The sequence below is a fragment of the Coloeus monedula genome (assembly GCF_965178545.1).
Source record: "Coloeus monedula genome assembly, chromosome: 3".
Taxonomy (NCBI): Eukaryota; Metazoa; Chordata; class Aves; order Passeriformes; family Corvidae; genus Coloeus; species Coloeus monedula.
In genome coordinates, this window is record NC_138783.1 from 18513787 (window position 1) to 18535151 (window position 21365).

Here is a 21365-nt window from a genome sequence, read left to right on the forward strand (position 1 = left end):
GGCAGAAAAGAGCAGTGCTTCAGGAACGGGTTCACAAGTGGTGCGGGCATCACTGCCTGCAGAGCTGCAACTTCTCTGGGACCAGCAAGGTGCTCAGCTGGAGCAGGTGCACCCTTGGAATTTTACTGCATATCCATTTAAAATAAAAGGCAATGCTTACCCTTACAGTCCTGCATTTTGCTATAAATTGAAGACTTTCAGTAACTCTTATCGTGTCTGTGCTGCTACTGAGGAAAATAGTGGAATGTTTAGGGTCTGGAGCACTAGCTTATCCAAGGCTGAGCAGCACAGGGAAAGGGGGCAGCAGGGACAGGCCATGACTGTGTTTAACCAGTGAGGTCTTTAGTCTATACATCACTTGTCACCCCTTATCTTTGAATGAACTGTTCATAATTAAATAGTGTGACTAAAGATGTGAAATCCTACATGGCAAATACTGAACTTGCACCTCATTTATCTCTTTCAAGTGTTTAATGAATTTTCAGCTTCAGCTAATGAATAACGGCAATTTCAGGCCCATTGTCCTATGCAGGGAAATTAATAATGACCTAAGGATAGTTTCATACCTAGGAGCATGGTAGAGATTGCCAAAAAGCCAGAATGTGGATTTCTTGCTAGAAGATCCAACATTATCTTTAAATTTGTTCCAGTTAGAGTACAGTCCATATTCAGAAAGAATCCTGAAAGCACAACATGCAGAATCTGCTCTTTGGGAATAAAAAGCGAGCAAAAATTGCCTTCCTTCACCTACCCTGCCATTAGGTTACCATACATTTTGTTTTCCTCAGCGGGTCATCTTTTTTCATGCAGAAACTTTGGCTAAGGTTGAAAAAGCTTTTAATTAGCATTATATTAATAACATATAAAAGAAACATGGAATCCTAATCTTTTCTTCAAAGATGTTCTGCAATAAGGTACATTAATGAATAGGAACCAGGAAACTTCCAAGGTCAAGAACTTGGCATAAAGAACATTTGTCACCACCATTTTCTTTTTAGAGAACGAGCTGTGAATGTTTCCACCATTTCCTTCCTCTGTGGAGTAAGAAAAAACAACATACAGTAGTAGCTGTGGGTTCAGTTGGTTTTGGCACTCAAGACCAAGTACAAAAGCTTAAATGAGGAAAGCAAAGCATAGACATGAATGGATGTGTACCACAACACCTACTACTAGTACTTGAAAGAATGGAAATGCACTTGCACTAGAGAAGTATACCTGAAGCAAATGTGCTCTACTTCTCTCACCCATCCAAAGTGACCAATTTTCATTTCTCACTAGCCTCTCAAAAATGTAGCTAAAGGAAAATACTGAGAAATAAAAGTGTGGTTTTCAGGCACAGAAGCAGGAATGTACATCTTAAAACAATTGTTTAGTCAAAAAAATGTTTTACCTGAAAACACTAGGCGTTTTTAAACCCAACCTGCTAAAAGTTCATGGTTGGTTTTCTTCAACTTCTTATTGAATTTACCATGACCTACATCTCAGTTCTACTTATGAATATAAAATATGCAGTATTTATACAGAGAATTAGTTATTAATTTTGGGTTTAAACCTAAGTGGGATGAGATAAAGTCATCTTATCAAATATGTAATGGCAAATACATAACATGTCATATCCTAACATGGCCAGATACGAGACGTGTAGGATTTAATAGCTTGTTGCTGGAGGTGAGTCCCAGACTGCTGTAGTAGCTCCATGTAAGGTCTGATGTTGTTGCTAGAAAAGATGAAATAAATTTATTTTAGAAAAAAAAAATCACAAAATTAATTTAAAGATCCTGTCAACAACTGCAGTCTTCAGATTTGCCAGCTTTTGCAAATATTTTCTTCTGGAAGTACAGCCCCTGAGCCAGATTCCTGCATAGGTTGTGTAGGCTTTCCATTTCAGAGTTATCACTAATCAGGGACAAAAATGTTGAAAAGAATTGTTCTACTTTATCCACAACAGTTTTTGTAACTTCTAGCTTGATGCTTCTTTGCTACTATATGCCTTCTCAAAAACTCTGGATGTCAATTCCTGTCACATTAGCAATGGGAAGTTTATTTCAGTCTGGGAGTTAACTAGCCTTGCTTTGAAATCATGAACATACTTCAGTGGGAGTGCCTGTAAATGTGTTTATGTAAATGGCTTTAGTCCTGTCATACGACAATCATTAGGATTATCCTTCTGGAAACATAACTCATCCTGGAGTCTGCCTGGCAGCTGCTGTGATCACAGCCATCAGGCACATGGATGCACAACCAATAATTAGAGACAGTTAGGGCTTTTCTCTGTGAGGAATTTTTCTGGTGGGAAAGTCAGTGGGGTTTTTTTCAGAAAACTGAATAAACTATCTTCAGGTAAATTTGTAATAAGGCAGAAGTGATTGCTGCTATCCACCCATATCAGTATTAGAAATTGTGAGGGAATAACTGGGTGCTTCCTTCCAGTTGCCCAAGGGCACTAGCTGAAGGCTCAGCAGGAGGGAAGGTAAATTACGGCTTTTAGCTATTCTCTCCTACTTTGTTTCTGCTCAGAGTGAATGAAACTGATGTCACCTTTCAGGTGGAAGAGTCCTGGAAAACTCACTCTGAGACTCTCCAAGCTAAATTCCTATCTCATAAATAATAAAAGATCTTTTCAAAAGCTGTGTTTCAAAATGAAACTCATTTTCACAAAGAAAGGTACTTTTAAGTCAATAAAATTCAAAGCATATTCAATTCAAAGTATATTGTGAGAAGTTCGCCCATTTTCTTATTGGCGGTTTCAGTCAGACTGACAGATGCTGTCTTAGTAACTATTTTAAGCACTGAAACTGTATGAGTTTAGTTCTACCTGCTCCTGTCCATTTTTAAGGACTGCAGTATCTTCACAGGAGAAGTGTTCCACAGGAATGCATGTATTGTGCTTGTCCAACTGAATCATTTAGTAATTTTTCCCTAAGTTTGACAAAAATTTGTCCAAAAATTGTGTCCAATTTTAGCACAGTCCTAAGCAACTTCTGAGATTGTGACACTTCATTTCATGTACTCCTGTGCTGATCTATAAATACTGCTTTTACCAACTGCTATGTCTCATTCTCTGTTTTGTTCTGCTGAGGCTTTATTCCACACTGGATACAGTTTTGTTACTGAAATAGATGGAGTTTTTTATCTTTTATTTTTCTCCTCAGGAATTGCTTTCTGTCTGCTTTTTAAATCAACTCTATAGGAAGCAGTTTAGCTTCTGTGGACTTTTAAAAGGATATATATTCTTTAAGCTCTTAATGAGCTTTTCCAAAACATACTTAAAAAAGAACCCGACACAATAAAATGACCACATTTAAATAACTGTTAAACTTGGACAGTTAAAACAAATCTTCTCTAATTTTTCAATATATAATTGGGTTTTTTACTGTGTCAGGTTATGACACTATAAACCAATTGTCAGCAGTGTTGTAAGGGTCAGTTTTACTTACTTAGGTACACACATGCTCCAAGTCTACGAAATGCTCTGTTGAGAAACCCCATCGTACACGGCTACCGAGGGATCGAAGGCAAAAGGGTCCAAGTCCATGTAGTATTGTGCTGTTTCTCTAAAAGCTGCCCATGATTTGCTAATCTGAAGTAGATCAAATGAGAAAGGAATATTCTGAGCTTTGATACTGAATAAATACCGTGTGTGACTACTGAGCAGCTTTGCCCATGCTGATAAATCAGAAAAGTTTCCTCCCTTGACCCAAAGGATTTATGTTAATTCCAGACCCGTGCTTTCTTTTTCTCAGTAGATGCTGCTTCCTCTTGAAGGAAGAAAATACCTGTTCAGCCACAGTGTATCCCCACATGTTCTGGCTGCTTTTGGAGTCCCAGTAGCTCGGAGAATATGGTATATGTCGTTTGAGCCGTATGAATTGATTTGCTGATTCTTCTGTCAGAAAGGGTGCTCCAAGGACACTTGAAACAGAAGCTGATAAATATTTGTAATATCAGAAAAATATTTTAGAATGTGCACTTCAAAAATACGCTTATACCCACAGAACATGGTTTTGAACCTGTAGTTTATTTAATAGAAATCAAAGATGGTCCTACCTTAGATTCTCAGAAAGAAACTTTTTTTTTAAGGCCTGAAGTTAATAAAACAGATGCTCTAAATCATTATTTTGCTGTTGAATCTGAAGTAAATAAAGCTACAATGTAATTAAGGCACTAATTTATTTTTAATGCAAAATTTTGTTACAAAAATCCTCTTAGACTGTAATTGCCCTAGTCTCAGGCGTGCTCAGAACCTAAAATTTTTTAAAAGAACGCAAACCCTATGAATTTATCTATGGTTTCTGAACATCCTGGCTTATATGTGATATTTATTCTCATTAGTATCAGCATAGAAATTGCATGCTTGGAAATTATTTTCTGAACAGAAGATACTGCACTTCTAATCTCGCTATTGCATTGATTCAGATAGCTTCTGAGGTCACCACAGATGCAGAAGTAGTCCTTGCAGATCTTGAAATAAATATTCTTCACAAGAAAAAGGTCAGAATTCCTCTTTAGCTTCTTATGAAAGGCTCTGGTACAGAAAAAAATCTTTTCTTTTTAGTCTCGAGTGTTTGAGACATAAATTAATTTTGAGACATTAATTTGAGGCTAAAAGAGTCCAAAATAGTATGTCAGTCCGAATCACACAATTTTTAATGAACCACTTAAGTTGGAGCTCAGATCCATCAGCCAAGCTGAGGCCAGTCTGTAAACAGCTGTGCTCCAATTTAGTGAAGTGGGTTTAAATGGACACCTGAGGGTGACCTGCACATACTTGAAACAGATGGGCCAAGAACTTGAGTCCTTGTCTATTATGTCTTAGAGTAGGAGCTCAGCAGGGCAAGCTATCACTTCACTCACAGGTCTCCAATTCCCTGATTCCTGAACTTCTAGGGGGAAAATCTATCAGTGTTCAGCTGAATCCAGTTCACTTGTAATTATTGCTGACTTTCCTGATCATCCACAATATCGTTGCTCTTTAGTTTTTTAACTAGAAGAAAATGTTTGCTGAATGCATATAGGTGGCAGATATGTGAGCTAGAGTGTTTGTTGCTCCCTTTAACTTTGTTTCTTCTCAGTGCCAAAAGAGCTTAAAAAGAGGATGAGAAAAACCTTGTTTATAGAGTAATGAATAAAAAAAAAAGTGATGGTGGTTGTCATCTTTGCTCTTAATATAGATGCCAAAGAGTACTTTAGAAAAGTTACTTAGCAAGCAATGACAGTCCCAGTAATTGCTTCCTACTTCAGTTTCTTCATATTGCAAATTACTATAATCATAAACTGGAGGTAGAAATTTTAGGGTAGGGAATTTTCAAGGAATACCCTCTTCAAAAAAGTTACCAACTGCATGGAAAAAAGTAAGTTCAGACATTTCGTGAGAAGACTCATGTGTGAACTGCTCTCTCCCTTAGGAAACACAGGAATAGCAATTTCTGTACTTCAGAAAACAAGATTCTGGCCTGGGAAAGAAGAAAATATATTTCATGCATATGTCTATTAAATTGCTATACTTGTATTCTAGAGCTGCACAAGAGAAAACTAAGCTTGTGCCAAATTTCAGTATTTCTCTGGCAATTTACTATTTTCCAATAGAAAAATCTATGAGCTTTTAATTTCTCTTTAGTTAATGTCAGGATTTCTTTTTATACTAAATATTTTGTAAGCTCATGATTACATTTCTGGATGGAGATAACTGAACTGGGATCAGAAACTGACTCATTAACAGGCTACACTTTTCTTTAAATGTATATATAGTTAGTAAGGGCCATCAGACATTAAATTTTACCACCAATATGTGCTCTGGCCCTCCAGATTTAAAGTAAGCTGCAAAAAAAAAGATCATTAAGCAGCTATGTTTCTTGTGGTTTTTTTTCTTGCTGCCAGCATCTTCAAAAATGAGCTTGTCATTCCTCTAGTGGGACAGTGAGGTGTTATCTTGGCTACTGTGGTGCAGAGAGCTCCATCTTCAGGGTATTATATGTCAATTTTAAATATATAGTCTGCTCTGGCTGCATCTGTATCCAGTGAGAAATGCCACCCCTAACTATGCGAGGTATTCACTTTGATTGAAGTGCACTTGCCTGCTCTGAGGAGAGGCAGGTATGCCAGCTCTGCTCTTGGCTTGTCACTGTTGACACCCAGTTCTTATTCTTTTCTAGCTGCTGTTTCATCTCCTGGGAGCTGTCTCTGCAGGACTTGTCCCCAGCTGCTGGGGCACTCCAAAGATGCATAAGTAACAAAAGAAAATCAGGTAAGTGCCTTTATATATCAGCTATTCCTTCAGGCTCTGCTCATTCTCTTTGCCTTGCTGTAAAGATCACTATAAGTCTCTGAACATGGCAAGCTTCATTCACCTCTGGAAAAACTCTAGCGAGATCATTTCTAGCAAAACCAGAATTAGCCCTGTTGGTCTTTCACTGTGGCTGCACAGACAGACAGGGTTGTACATTTGCTTCTGCTCTGGCAGAGCTCAGATGAAGGAAGGTCTTTACTTAGCTCTAATGTAGACCTGGGGTCATCAGACCAGGTGTCTCCATCTAAGTAGCCCCTCTGAATACAACGCAGAGTCTCCATCAAATGAGCAATATCTTACCTCAATTTAAGTTTCTCAGACTGGGTATAATTTTCCCCCTCCTTTCAAACAGCTTAGCAAAATATTGTGGAAGGGTTGGCTTTATAAACACAGACTATTCCTGAAGGGGTGCATCTTGTAGGAGATTAGCATACCAACCAGGAGAATGGAATTTCAGAGCACCTGATGTGAGACTAGATGGAGTTAGGAGCAGATGGGTGATGTTAATAAAATGGCTCACAGTGCATAAAATTGAGCTGCAAAAAGATGAAGTATTTCAAGCTGTACTGAAACAGTTAACCCACTATGAAGAGCAACCAGACACATTTTATGTTAATGGTTTTATTCAATACTGTTTTCCTCTCTTAGATAAATACGTGTTTTGAAAAGCACTGTTAGATGTAAATGTCCCAGTGGGAAAACAGGAGAAATGTGTGTGGAGGGTGAACTATTGCCAAGGTTGTATCAGCTGTTACCACTTAGAGGGTTTCCTTTCATTGTCTCTTTAAGATTCACTCAGTGTTCTCATATGAAAAACAAATTATAGAAAAAAATCATCTGGTTTAACAAGCAGATGCTTGGCTCATGTAGTCATTGCCTTCAGCAGATAGTTTTGTCTGTCCTGTGCACCTAAAGACAGTGTCCAGAGGGAAAACTGATCGTAGTCATTATTGCTACCATGCCTTCTGAGCATCTAATTTTGGATTACTATGATCTGAGACTAAACTTGAGAGGAGATGGTGGTACAGCCTTGTCATCTTTGTCAAAAAAAAGCAAATGTGCAGTTAATCCAGCATGGAGTATATTAAAAAAACCCCAAACCAACAAAAAAAGTCTGATTATGAAAAGGCATATCAAATACCTTGAATGTCGAAGTAATAATAAAAAAGTATCACAGTATAGCAAGCAAACTGCACTCAGAATAGAAAATCAACCTGGATAGATCTTAAGTTACTGTGCTTTAAAATCTCTTCATGCTAGACTTGAATGAAAGCATCTTGTGCAAGGATAGATTACTAGAAAGCAACATATTCAGCTGGCTGCAGCCACAAAATCTTCCCAGGAAGACATCTTTTTCTATCAGCTGAATGTGCAATGATCCACTTCATCACACTATCAAAAACGTAAGTATGGGATTAAGTTTTGACACATTTGCCTGCTTAGGGACCTATTTAATTGATATACATTTTCTTTTGTAAAAGTTAAGTAGCATGAGCCATTGTGAGCTTAGTAGTCTGGGGAGCAGGCTGGCCACCATTTGCACCTCTAATGGCAGAGTTTAATGATAAGGAGACAAATCTTCAAACTTGCCTTAATATAGGGTATGCTTCTCCTTCTCCCATTCTCTACCCCAAAGCCTTTTTTTATCCAGATCATTAGTATTGTATAAGTGGTGAGGAGCAACTTCTAGGCTTAGGACCAAAATTTATCCCTGGTGTGCATCTACCATAGGTCAAAGAGGTTCATCTCTAATTTGCTATGATATTTGCAAAGAAACTGTCAATTATTTAGCAGCACTTCAAACACTCTCTGTGGACACTATTGTTTCTCCCTAGTTTCTGAAGACTTGCAAGTTTCTGACAACCTGAAAACATATTGCTTAAGTTAATATCAATGGAATTTAAATGTCAAAAGTTGGCAATTGCTCTGGCTCCCTTCTTCTAAGTCTAATAACTCTTCTTATTGTCGGCTACGGTGATTCTCTGGTCAAATGTCAGCTCATGGAGAAAAGACTGCCAGCCTTATCAGTTCTTTAGGACAGAGCTCGGACAGAGGCTAAACTTGGACAGAGCTAAACTTCAACCTTGCTGAGGTGGCAGGTGCTGACGTGTTGGGAACTTTGAAAAAGTAAATCAAGTCTGCAGTTCAGTTGTATTTCCTAAGGCTAGAAATGAGCCAGAATGGACCACCTGCCCACCATGTTTCAGCTATCTAACTTTCTACATATAAATTCACATGGTCAGACCACAGGACTCAGTCTGAGGACTCAAAATACCAAAATTACCACAGTGCAACAGTGCAAATGCTGAAAAAAATGTGGCAGCAGCTGCTTCTCTCCTCACTCAAGTATTTCTCTAGATTATGTGGCATTCCATGGAAATCAATATGTGGTTATCTGTCAGTACACTGCATGCATGGCTGAATTGCAGCAAGGATAGACTTGTGGATCCTGCAGGACACCTCTGGCCCACATATCAACTTTTTTTCAGTTGAAATGTGCAATTATATTAAAGTCTAACACCTGCCCATTGCTTTATTCACATTATAAAAAATAATGTTTGTATGTACATAGGCTTTGTATGCTGGAGTGTTTGGATGGTAAGAAGCCTTAGAATAGAATTAAATCAGTCAGATTTGCTGTTGACAGCAAGATTTAAAGTCGCTGATTTTTAAGTGCGTCAACTCTGTCCATATCACCCAGTCTTTGGAATTTTGGTCTCATCTGTTTATTTTTAAAGCTTGAATTAAAGTAGTTTTTATTCTTTGAAAATTCTTAATTTTACATCACAGGACAGAAGAGCTCTCTGGTTCAAGAGATGTCATTAGCAATCCTTAGAGCTACAGCATCAGCCTCATTCCCTCATCAGCAATGGCAGAGAACTTACAGACACTTAATGCAGAATTAGCTATTGAACATATTCAATATGTGTGATGATGCCACGGGTCAGGGCTGTTGTCAGGTATGGGGAAATAGCAAGGTGATTTTGCAAAAATCCTAGATAATCCTAGGGAAGGAACTACTTCCACTGCAGCAAAGTATTAGGAAAAGCACTGGTCAATTGGTCCACTCAGTAGGTCCTGTTGAAATTTGCTTTCTACATCCACATGTGGCTACCAGTTTAAGCTCGAGTGAATGGGCAAAACACCCCCATCAGACACCTGAGAGACTTCAGCAATTATCTCAGTGCCAAGACATCACACTGGTACCCCATCCCTTGCTGCTGCACTCTCCAGAGGCTAAAGGAAAAGGTCCAGAAAGCTTATTCCCAGAGGTGTGACTGTGGTTCTACTATGAGGAGTGATTTATAGCAACTGAGCTGAAGGCATGAAGAAGAATAAGGTTCTCATGAGAACCTTACAGTCTCTGTTTTACTTCACCACCACCTTCATTGTTGCTGAAAGGATTCACAATTAATGGAAAACTGAACTGATTGTGATCAATTAAACGTTTAAGAGCTCATTAAAAATTAGTAATAAGTAGTTCTTCATGTCTTTTGAAGAATAGAAACCTGGGAAAGTGGGTAAAAAAGACAAGAGACATAAAGGAGATGAAAGTAAAGTCTTCTGAAAGGAGGGGCTGCAAGCTGCTCCCAGCTTGGCTTCAGGTGACACTGTGTGTGTTATAATGGCCTTCAGTAGAAAGGAGGTGAAGTTCAAGAAGGTAGGCAAGTACCCAGGAACTGTCCCAGTTCAGGTGCACAGCAGATCAGGAAGGACAAATAAGGGGAAAAGGTTTATAGGTGAGCTCAAACTTGCAGAAGAGACAAAGTCCCTTTCCACCTCCTTATCTCCCTACAGAGTCTCACTGAAGCCAAAACTCAGGTTCATATGTCGTGGAAGTGAATTCAACGCATAAGAGAGATTATGCCTGTCTGTGGTCCCAATTCACAAAACCTTTTTCATTAATCCACAATTAATCATTGGCTAATTATGTCTCCCTTATTTTGCCTTAGCTATTCACATCATGTATTTACTGCATGTGTGTTGGAGCACTCAAATCTAAGAAATGCTTTTAATGCATGCATGTGGATGGAGCATCTTGTCAAGATGCAGGCAATCACTAGGGAAGTCAGCTGTCACTGCCTGCTTCAATTTTGTGAGAAACAAATCAATCTTGCAGCATGTGGATCACTGATCATAGACTGTACCAGTGTGTGCTGCTTTGGGAAGAGCATGTGGTAACCCCGCCCCATCCATTTTCTCTCTTGTCCAGGTTTTACAAGTTGAGTCTTGATTGTAGGTGCCCTGGTTACACAGTACTGTGAAGGATCAGCATTCAGACAACCTGAGAGTTTTAAAACAATCAGTCTCCTAAAGAAATTCAAGTCGGATTCCAAAAATCACTTGTGAAATAGAATACTTTGGGCCCTTATAAATGCATGTGAAATTTTTTCCTGCAAACAATAAATGTTGAGATATGAAAAATATTTAGAGAAGATTTCATAGAAACAGCATCAAGCTCTTTTTACAATTTTAGCAGTTCAGGAAATCATCCTTTAAGAATGCCTTTCAGTCAGAAATGCATCCTTCCTCCTTATTCATGAGCAGTAAAAACCTCAAAAATAGTCATGAGGAGCAGAATCAAACTGTATTTCACAGGATTTGCCATGCAATCTTGTGCTCACCCACTCTCCTGCATGTCTCTGCTGCAGTGATTTCCAGTTAATACTACTCCATCAGGGCTGTTCTGGTGGTAACACAGGGTTTTTGCCAGCTGACTATTTAACAAGCCTGAAGGGAATGACATGAGGTAGGATGCCAGGCACTTACCTGTAAAGAGCAGAGCAGACACCAAAATTTGAAATATTTTCAGAGACATGGCAATTTATTCAGAAAGGGTTTCCTTTGTAAAGTGAAGACAGCGATACAGTTTTATACTTTGTTGTCTTTAGGTTTATAAATCATTTACCAGATACGTGTAAAGGGTTGGTGCAGACAGAGGGCAGGGTACAGTACTTAGTTCAGGTTTCTCCTATATGCCTCTGTTTGTAGACTTTGGACTTTGCAAGCTGAGCCTCTAATGAGCCACAAATGGCTCATTATCGTGTGGATGCATTCAATTCTCCGTAAGTTTTATGATGCAAAATAGTACACTGGGCTTGTTCTATGAGTGCTGAACAGGCAAGGCCCAGTCAGTCAGTCTTTTGCATGATTATTTCCCCCTCATCCTGGTGATAGGCACAAACAGTTTATAGTTTGGTGTGAATATGAATGGTGTTTGAATCCACCTGCTCTGGCACTGAGAGCAGTGCCAGAGTATGCCATATATTTCAGCTGCATACTGGTGGGTTAAGGAAATAAACCTATGATAAAATTGACTGAAAAAGCACTAATCAGGGAAGGCAGGAAGAAATTTGGTTCTGACCTGAACCAGACAGAGGTCCCAGGGTGTCTTGTTGTCTTCTGCTGGTGTTAGGACTCTGTAATGTGGGACACTATGAGTTCATGCTGCCTTACCTGTCCCACCTGTCCAGTTAGCTGTGGCCTTTTTATATACAACTCACCTGTTGGCAGCAGTTGCTGTACTGCAGACCAGCTTATCTTCATAAGCTCACCTCCACTGATGATAACAGACCACAGAAAAGATGAGCTCTGTCACACGTTGGCGCATGTTGATCCACAGTCCATCAGCACAGGCGTGCGTGTACTCCGAGCTATTTATGTCAGGAAATCAGACCCTGCTGACGTTACAGGTCAGGGACCAGACTCCATGCTGATGGGCAGTAGTACTTCATTCTCATACTCACAGGGAGAACCATCAAGTCTAGAGAGTGCATGGAGTAAAGGTTTGTTGGGAAGCAAAAAAGCATTTAGTTATGTAGTTACAAAGCCTAATAGTTTTTTATTACACATGGTTGGGCAGGAGGAGAGACTATTGAACAGCAGGTCTAACACTGCAATTCTTAACCTTGCTGTAGGTCATGTCACAAATTAGTATTATTTTAGCATTGTTCTAAAAAAAAAAATCAATCCATCCACCCCAGGTAGCAAATTAAATATGGAGGCAAGTGTTCTGCATTCTGGTGCCATAGTAACAACAAATATTAATTATCCAAATTTATGATCAGTTTCCCCACCTCTGAGCTACTATATTAAATGTTAGATGTCAGCTTTTTTGTGCACTAGGAAAAAGGGCATAATGACTGGGATATTTGCTAATAGGCAACACAGAGCTCTCAAGAACTGTAGATCCCCCAGAAAAAAATTCCAGAAAAACATACAGATTATCCTTTAATCTCACAAACTTTGTGGATGATCACCACTAGGCTTTTCCACACTTCTCTCTTAAATGGGCCTGTCTTTCTATTGCAGCTTCCCTCCCACAGGCTTTTCCTCACAGTTCCTGATATAATGAGCAGAAGAACATGCTGGTGTGTCATTTTATATTTATTGCAGTTATGTCTTCTTTCATGTGCAGCCCACTCAGAGAGACCACTGCTACTGATATGGCACAGGTGGAGAGATGAGAGCAGCCAGCAAGAACACTGCTACCTGGAAGCAGATCACAGGAAGGTGTGCTAGACTGGCAACAAAGACCTGAGTCACTTACTCCTCCTATTGAAGCAAGAGGAAGAGATGAGGAAGGTTTTTTCAGGAACAGGAGTTGAAAAAATGGTAAAACAGTTAGAGGCCATAGATCCCAAATGATCCTGAGTAACCTAAGTCCAGGCTCCCAGAAGCTAAACACAGCCTTGCTCTCACAATTTGCAAATAAAACCTGTCACAGATTGGAGAATATGACTTGTCTATATCCTTTACTGATGAAGCCTTGACTCTGTTATAGAAAAAAGTCCTCTCTGAGAGGCACAGAGTATCTTCTGGTAGGGTCACAAAACATGGTGGGGATGTTGCAATACCTGGACTCAGGCTCTGAGTTCAGGAGAACACAAGGCTTTCTCTGCTGTAGAGTGGAACAGTGGGCAGCCAGATTAAGCTATGATACAGGATCTGGGAAGTAGCTAAATTACAGATAGCATGTTCCCTAAGACATAGTGATCCATGACACCTGAACACTCCTCCAGTTTTCCTTTGTTTCATCCTCTATCCTGTCATGTTTGCTTCTTGTCTGATTCAGGCCTCGCTCTTGGCCCACACTGTGTCTTGTGTAGGCTGCCCAACTCTGTGTTCTTCCCCTGAGACATGTCTTCCCTCTTGTGCTCTTTGCAATTTCACATAAAATGACGTTATGCCCATAAAACCCAACATCTTTAGATTGAAGAATTTATAGGTCTCTTATGAGGAGAGTAGCTTTCCAGTGTGATTTCCCTTTCCTCCTTTCTTTGGTGTCCTGTTTCCCATATCTACAAGGGGTGTACAGCTCGAGGTTCAATCCCTCCCTACCCCCTACCCCAGTCCTGCTATTGCCAAGTCTCACTTCTGCTCACAACAGCCAGTGTTTTTCCTGAAGCCCTGTAATGTATACGTAGTTTGGGGCTTGCATATGCCCTACTGGCTCACATGCAAAAATTTTCAGAAGACAGATGAGTTCTTAGCAGTTCTTTGAGGGCATTATATAGGCAATCTGGATATCACTAAAAACCCATGAGAAGCATGAATTTATTCAATGAATGTAGAATTTTAGCGGTTAATCACTAACAGATATGCAGGCTGCAATTTTTTGAAAGATTTGTAACTTGGCCCAATGGCTCAAATTTTCATATGGAGGAATGAATCATTGTATCATTCTCATACGATGCCCTCCCTCTTCTGTCAGACTTTTATTTCCTACTTTAAAGCACAGAAATCTTAGTCAAAGGAGTTGTCATTAGAATATTCAGTGCAAATTAAACTTACACACATCCTTATCTCATTTGTAGAAATTATTGAGATATTGGCTAAAGCGGTTCAAAAAATTTCAGCTTGATGCAGACACCTGACATAGTAAAAAAAAAAATGTAAAAAGCTCAGACCAAATTATAAAAGTTTAAACAAGTTATAGGCAAGTGAAAGTAGGATTATCTGAAGGGATAGTTTAGGCAATCTACAATGCTACCAGTCTTATCAATAAGGTAAGGTAGACTTCAAACAGCAAAACTCTGTTAGGGAAAGATCAGACCATTTTTCCTGTTACATTTCCTAACCTTAGACAGTAAATAACTTCAGGGGAAAGATCTGTGTTCTTCCCCGAGTAGTAGAAAGTATTTTTCTTTAAGGAAAAAGAGTAAAACTCCAAACCTTAGCTGATTATAGCTGAAACAGTTTAAGCAAGAAAAGGGAAAAAAGACGTTGGACTCATCTTAAAAGCATCCTGAGGAAGATGACGGTGACTGGCTGTACAATGAGGCCTCCATCTCCTGAATTACTTTTTAATGTATTTTTCACAGGTGGAGTAGTTGTAAAATACCTGAGAGGATAACTGAATATCCATAAGATTTCTTGTTGCTTCAAGTTGATTGGTATCAGATAACATAGAAAGTTATTGGGAAGGAGAAAGCAGGTAGGAAATCTTAGTTCAGTTGGCAATAAAAAGCTGAAGAACTTGAGCTGGAAATCCACATTCTTTCTCTTCTTTGGCACCAGCTTCTCATCTGCCTAGGAAACTTAACTCTTTAGGTTCAATTTCGCCATGTAAGTATAATGCTGATCTCTCAGATTTTGTAAACTCCTATGTAACTGTTGAAAAATGTAATCTTCTGATGTATTTAATATCAAATTCCTCATTTGTTTCAGCTTGTCTAACATTTACCATTTCTCTTTGTTCATCTTTAAGACATCTTTGGTTTAAGTAGATATGACAACACCAGTGTTTAACTTCAGGTTTTGTGTATCTGAAAATGCCTGTTGTGTTGCTGTGGTATCTTTTTGGAATAGTGATGAGACAAGTGTTAGGTAATAAAGGGATATAAAACATATGGAAAAACCTCTCTCAAAAAAAAAGGACTGGGGAGAGGGAGAAGAAAATAGTGACCGTTGCTGTTGTGACCAGTACACCATGATCTGTACAACCACCATGTTGTAGCTCAGGACTTGAAATCAGAGGCAGTATCTTAGTGTTTAGTGTTTCTTGACTGATTCTCAACACCTTAGTTTTGTAACCACTTTTAATATCCATAGATGAACAAGGCGAACCACTGAACTCTGCCCCTGACCATTATTTGAGCAACATTTATTCTGTCACTTCTGTCTCATGGGAAGAGCCTGGCTACATAATTCCACATCCTATTTCTTGCTTGGTGGAAAGGCAGGAAGGCTACAGTTTGACCTGTTATCACTGTGGGTGCTGCTGCAGTTCAGTAGAAAAGATGATCCTTGGCAGTAATTTTGAGAGTGTACTCTGGGATTTTCAGCATTTTAGGTCAGTCACAGAGGCCAGTTAATGTCTTCTATATTCTGTCCTGGAGCCTCTGAGCAGTGTAAGTCTCAAAAGACACCTGTCATCAGCCTTGTGCTGAAGGCACATATCCACACATGAACTTGGGGCAGCACTCTGATTCCAGCAACAGCAAGCAGTGCAGGAGAGGATGCCTCTCTGGAGTCATCATTGCTGACTGACCTACCTTTAGAAAATATTCCTTCCTTACAGAAATTCATTATCTCCTATTTTTCCAAGGTGATGGTGTAATGGCAGTTTGTATAAGTCTATGTGCAATGGAATTGAGCTAAAACCTACAGGGAAGTCTAATGTGAGCAAGTTAACAGATCTTTTATTCAAATACCTGTCATGATTTGAACTAAGCCTACTGGCACATGGTGAGGTATTTAGCACAGCAGGACTGTGCACTTTACACCTTCTGGCTCGGAGGTGTGCTTTAGTTCAGTTTTTTATTCCAACTAGCCATAGCTATTGATAAGCCTGTGTCTGCCTGTGCTGAACAGCACCACCAGTCCCATCCTGCTGCTCTTGTGCTTGAGCATGTCTGTTCTTACATTTACAACTGCCGAGGGCATGAGTAATTCTCTCTTCACGGTGGGAGAAGGCATGAATGCTTCATCTTGTCTTCCCAGAACTGCACTGTACAAAAATCTTACCTTTCAATGGCACGCACTCCTCAGTTTGCCAGTTCCAGGAGCAGACTGTGCTCCAGTATTTGTGCAGCAAACATGTCTCAGGCAGAATCCTCACACTGGCCTGCACTCCCTCTGGGCTTCTGGGTGTAGATAATGGTCTACATCTTTGTTCCTTCCATGACCACAGGCATTTCAAGCCCCCTACAAGTGTTGCCCACAGGCTCAAGTTTGTAGTCCTTTCTGTAACACGTATCAAGTGACTAGCACAACTAGAGATTGTGGCTTCCCTCCTCTTACTGGTGCAAAGTTTAAGAAAGGATGACAACATTCAGATAAGTGGACTAGAAAGCTAATCACTGCTTTAAATGGTCATCTAGTTCCCAAAGTCATGGCTTTCATACCTGACTGTAATGCTTAAGAAGTACATTTCTTGTTGCTGGGATTGTAGTAACTGAACTTCTAACATTCTTCGCAGAACATTTCCTATGGTACAAACAGTGTTTTTCAAGAATTTCAACAGCTTCATTATGCTTCACAGTATTACTGATTTGGTACCTACTGAGTGCCTTATTTTCATGGGATAATGGGTGTCTTCAATGCAGAGTGAAGTTAGAGGAGCTACAAGCCTGTAGATTGCCTAGATTTTTTTTAAACACTGAACTCAAGTACAGGTCCCAAGGTGTAATAGAGTGCCCTGCTTAGTCACCCTCACTGATGACTGACACACTGGCCTTGTTCTCAGTTCACCTGAATGCAGATGTTCCAATGCAACACGAAAATACAGTGGCATCAGAGGGCCCAAGAAACTAGACGAGTGTGCAAAATCTCCAAGAGACTGTCAGTGCTTTATCTTCTGAATGCTTTCTTCCTGTTCTGCAGAGGATTATGCAGTCTGGGTGCCTTTTTTTTATTTAAACTTCAGGTTTCTACTTTAAAACCTCTCATGGTAGCATGACCTGCAGTTCTCATAGCAGCTGCCAGAAATTGCCACAGCATTCCAGAGAGGTTGCTGCTGTCTGATCTTGCTGCAGTGTAGATATTAGCTGACAGCTCTTGGAGCCATTCTAATCCATCACTCCTGATCCACAATAGAACAACTCTGGCTTGCAAAGACAAAACACACACCCCATGATCCTCTTGATGTAGCTTAAAACCACATCCAGAATCTTCTGTGTTTTTCTTGCCTTTCTGCCAGCAGTGATGTAGGAACTGTGGTAGCTGCAACTTGAAACAATTTTAAATGCAGAATCCTTTAAGCCTCCTCCTCTTATAGAAATTTATATATATTGCTTCCCCTGCACAGATTTGGGATGGTGTTTATGAAGTCAAGATGATCTAGGCAGTGCAGGAACTCATGAATTTGCTCCATCTAACATGATCCCTTGGAGGCAGAGCATGCGGATATCATTTCCCAGCTAAAACAATAAAGCTGTTGGGAGTGTCTTGTGCTGTCACCTCCTTTTTACTTACGTAGTGCAGAAATTTTTAACAGCTATAAACAAACAAATGTTTTAGCTTGTCATAGAGTCAATTTTTATTACTCCTTCTTAAAAGCTGAATAACATGCAGCCAGAAGAATTGACTTTGATGTACACAACTGAGCATCAAACCGTAGCCTGTATTCTCATACTCCTGTCATACAACTGGGAAAATTAGTGTCCCAATGTGAAACATGAAAAATTCTATTGCTGGAGCAATATGAGGCATTTTTAGCACTGTCACAGACTGCAGTAGGAATTAACTGCTATTGGTGTGACATGCCACAGGTGTATTTAACACAGTCAAGTTAAATCCTTGTTCTGTGAAGTCCATCTGTTAATCTGGCTTCGATCATCCTGTCACCTGCTGTTGATAAATGTGGGATGAACTGATCCTTATGTGCACTTGGAAGATAAGACTTGGGTTTAAATCTCATTATACTGGTAAAACAGGGATAGATGCCCTAGGAATGGAGCTACACAGGTATGAAACATGGTTAGATCTCCCTAACTACCATACCACAAGTCTGCATAGATCCAGCTCTTCATAGATCATTCTGTCACACTATCACAAAAGGGGTGTTGTACTAGATCCAAAAAACATGTATTAGCCATACAACTCAGTAGAGAACAGCCCTGGAATTGCAGCACTACTTAAAGGGTTGTAAATGGATGTACAGAGTGCAATATTTAAAAAAAAAAAGTTAAAAGGTACTTTGAGATAGGGGATTAGATGCCTTGGTCTGCGCTTTTCTGATTAGAAATCCTTAACAGAACCCTTCACAACTAAGTGTTTGAATCACCACAAAAAGCAGCTTTTACCTGACTCAGTATATGTAAAACTGAGGATACTGCTCCTGTTCATTAACATGGCACAGTTATTTAGTACATCTAATTACTTCTAATTCTTAAAAACATTCACATTTATTTATTTTAGCTCTACTCATTACTTCCTTAGTGACTGCAGAGATGTTAAATAATGCCTAGAAATTATTATGGTTTTAAGGATGATATATTTTTCATATTTGTGGAATCTGCAGTGACCATCGGAGTGAGGAAAATATTAACTGTCAGCTGGTTGGTAAAAGCTTTGACAAAATCAGCCATGCCTAACAAAAGTGGTACAGGAAATGGTAATGATCTGAATGAAGTAATGTAATTCAGAGAGTTTGGGTTTCAGGTTTGGGTTTTCTTTTCATTGTTTCCTAATGAGATAAAGGATTTTATTGGGTCACAACCTCCACGACTGTGTTTCCTTTATTATTTTAGCAGTGACTGGCATCTGTGGCTACTCCATCTCAAGGAAGTACCAGAGATATTTTCTGCATTTCATAGGAAAATAGAGCTTGGAAAAGTAACTGTTGCAATGTTATTATGATTTGTCTGATTGGTTGAAATTACAGTAATTATCAGCACTAAATCTGGGAAGGTATAATCTACTTTGGCATGGTGGAGATGCAGGTTGAAGTCTCTGAGCCTCATATCTTGATTCCCATGTTCCTGTTTATTGTGTGTGTGTGTAGGAAATTTTTATCTATAATCTCTTGCAATTGTTTCACTAAGAAGCAGCCACCAGACATTTCAACTCATGTACAGGAGACACAGCTGTTAGTTGCTACTTAATGTTGACCTAACTTGCCCTTTTAGCACAGTTCCTCAAAGAAGCAGTTCTGTGTAATGTGTTTCCTATCTCCAATGACCAAACAGCATACACCTCTAAAACTCCTTTGCTGTGCATGCCAATTTATTGTTTTCCATTTTGTTATTATATGAGATGAATACTTTAACATAACTACCAAGAGTACATGAAAAATCCCACAGTGTGCAAGTTACTAGCTGAAGTTACTTCATAACATGAGAGTGCAATAGCTCGGTAGCAGTACAGGGGGCAATAGGAATTTGAAAATGATTTTCAGTGTAAGTTAAAAACAACCAAAATAGTTCCAAATTTAATTATATCTGTTTTCTTTTTAATCATTAAACAAGTTCTTTACGTCAGAAAATCTAGAAATTTACTCTTTGTATTTCAACCACCTTGAAAGTGCAAGGTGCCCGGATGCAAGACTGAAATATAGTGTCAAGATAAAAGAAAGTAGCAAGTGTTATTTAACTTTCACAGTAGAGTATCTGTTCTTAAACAGGAGGTGTGAGAGAAATTTCTTATAACTGAGTATTTCCAGAAAATCATTAAGTAAAACGTGCCATGAAAACATGGTAAACAGAAACAGTATGTTGACAAGGTGTTAATTCATCAGTGTGCTCCATGAGCTCAAAGATCGAAAAAATTGTCCATGCCTCATAATGCCTTCCTGGTAAGCTGGAGGCAGGGGAGGGAAACAAGGTTCATTTTAGATGTATTTGTGAAATAAAGGACAGTGTAAGCAATGTTATACTTAAATACCTCTCTGTTTGCAAGAAGCTAGTGTTCTTCAAGTTTCCCCTTGTCAGACTGTGTCTTGAAGTTCATAAGTGAGACCACTGTGGTGTAAAATGGAGAAAATGGAGAGAGTTTCCTGCTGTGCCTTGCCTCTTGTCACTGACAAGTCTACAGAAAACACCTGGGCTTATCTCTGCCTTGTCCCTTTCCTAAGAAATAAATGCCTTGTAAAATTCTTCTACTGTCCACTTTTCCCCCCAGACTACATGGTCTTGATGGTGGTGAGAGGTAAGGGAGAAGATCTGTTAAAACTTATCATTAGAGGATGAGATAGGAAAAAGTAACTGTGATGAATCTGCCTTTGTGAAGTCTCTTCCCATTTTGGATCTCACCAGCTTCTTGCAGTTGGAAGTGTGAAATTCCGTCCACATCAGCAGCATTCAGATGTTAATAAAAATGATCAATAAAATGACGAAGTATCAGCCCTCAAAGGCACCCTCAAATGTCACATCCTTCCTGTGATGCTGTAGACACATCCCTGCAAATTGCCTTGGCACGTGCTGTATGTCACTGATGCACATTTAGTGAAGAACTCGTCTTGGTATGAAAATCAGACTGAAATAGCAGGATCCTAAAAGCTGCATAGCAACATCTGGCAGGCCAAAGGGCTATTTTATTATTTTTAAGTGTCCCTGAGATGTTTAAGTTTTCTGACCTTCCCCTTGCATCAGTGGCATTCTCTCCTTCATTTCTTGTGAAATATTCAGTAGCTTGCCTTCTAAAGCTTTCCAGTTCTTAATCCTCTCATTGTCTCTCTTGATATCAACCTTAGCTGCTGATGTGACAGCTTTTTCTAATATATATGTGAACTAAATGGTTTGGATAAAAGCCAAGAAACATCTCGGCTCTTGGAGAATTGTAGTAAACAGATATTGCATTAAGACCTTGCTACCCAGAGCTAAAAAAAAAAAAAAAAAAAAGCCTAGCAAACTACTGCCTGAACAACAACTTAATTCTATAAATCTTGTGAAGGACACACAGTACTCACAACTCTTGGTCAGTTCCACTTGCTTAAAAGTGGTCAGCATCCCTGAGCTTCCCACAGACAGGTAGTAATGGCTCTGAAGTTTCAATTACATTTCTTCCTTGGAGTGGCTTCATCCCATTCCCGCAGATGACTTGTAAAATGAAAGCTAAATCTTTTTTGCCTTTTTGTTCTTTTAATGAGGACTTTTATTCAGGAATCCTTCCCCACCTGGAGGAGCCAGCCACAGAG

General features: G+C 39.4%; 1 protein-coding gene across 1 annotated transcript; it reads right to left on the reverse strand.

Moving 5' to 3' along the window:
- Positions 1 to 1617: 1617 nt before the first annotated feature.
- Positions 1618 to 11105, reverse strand: LOC309571494 (uncharacterized protein C3orf85; the record flags this gene model as incomplete). Its single annotated transcript, XM_082279030.1, has 4 exons — positions 1618 to 1717; positions 3495 to 3580; positions 3777 to 3925; positions 11057 to 11105. The coding sequence occupies 4 exons, from the start codon at positions 11103 to 11105 to the stop codon at positions 1618 to 1620; spliced, it is 384 nt and encodes a 127-aa protein (XP_082135156.1).
- Between the last annotated feature and the right edge of the window lie 10260 nt (positions 11106 to 21365).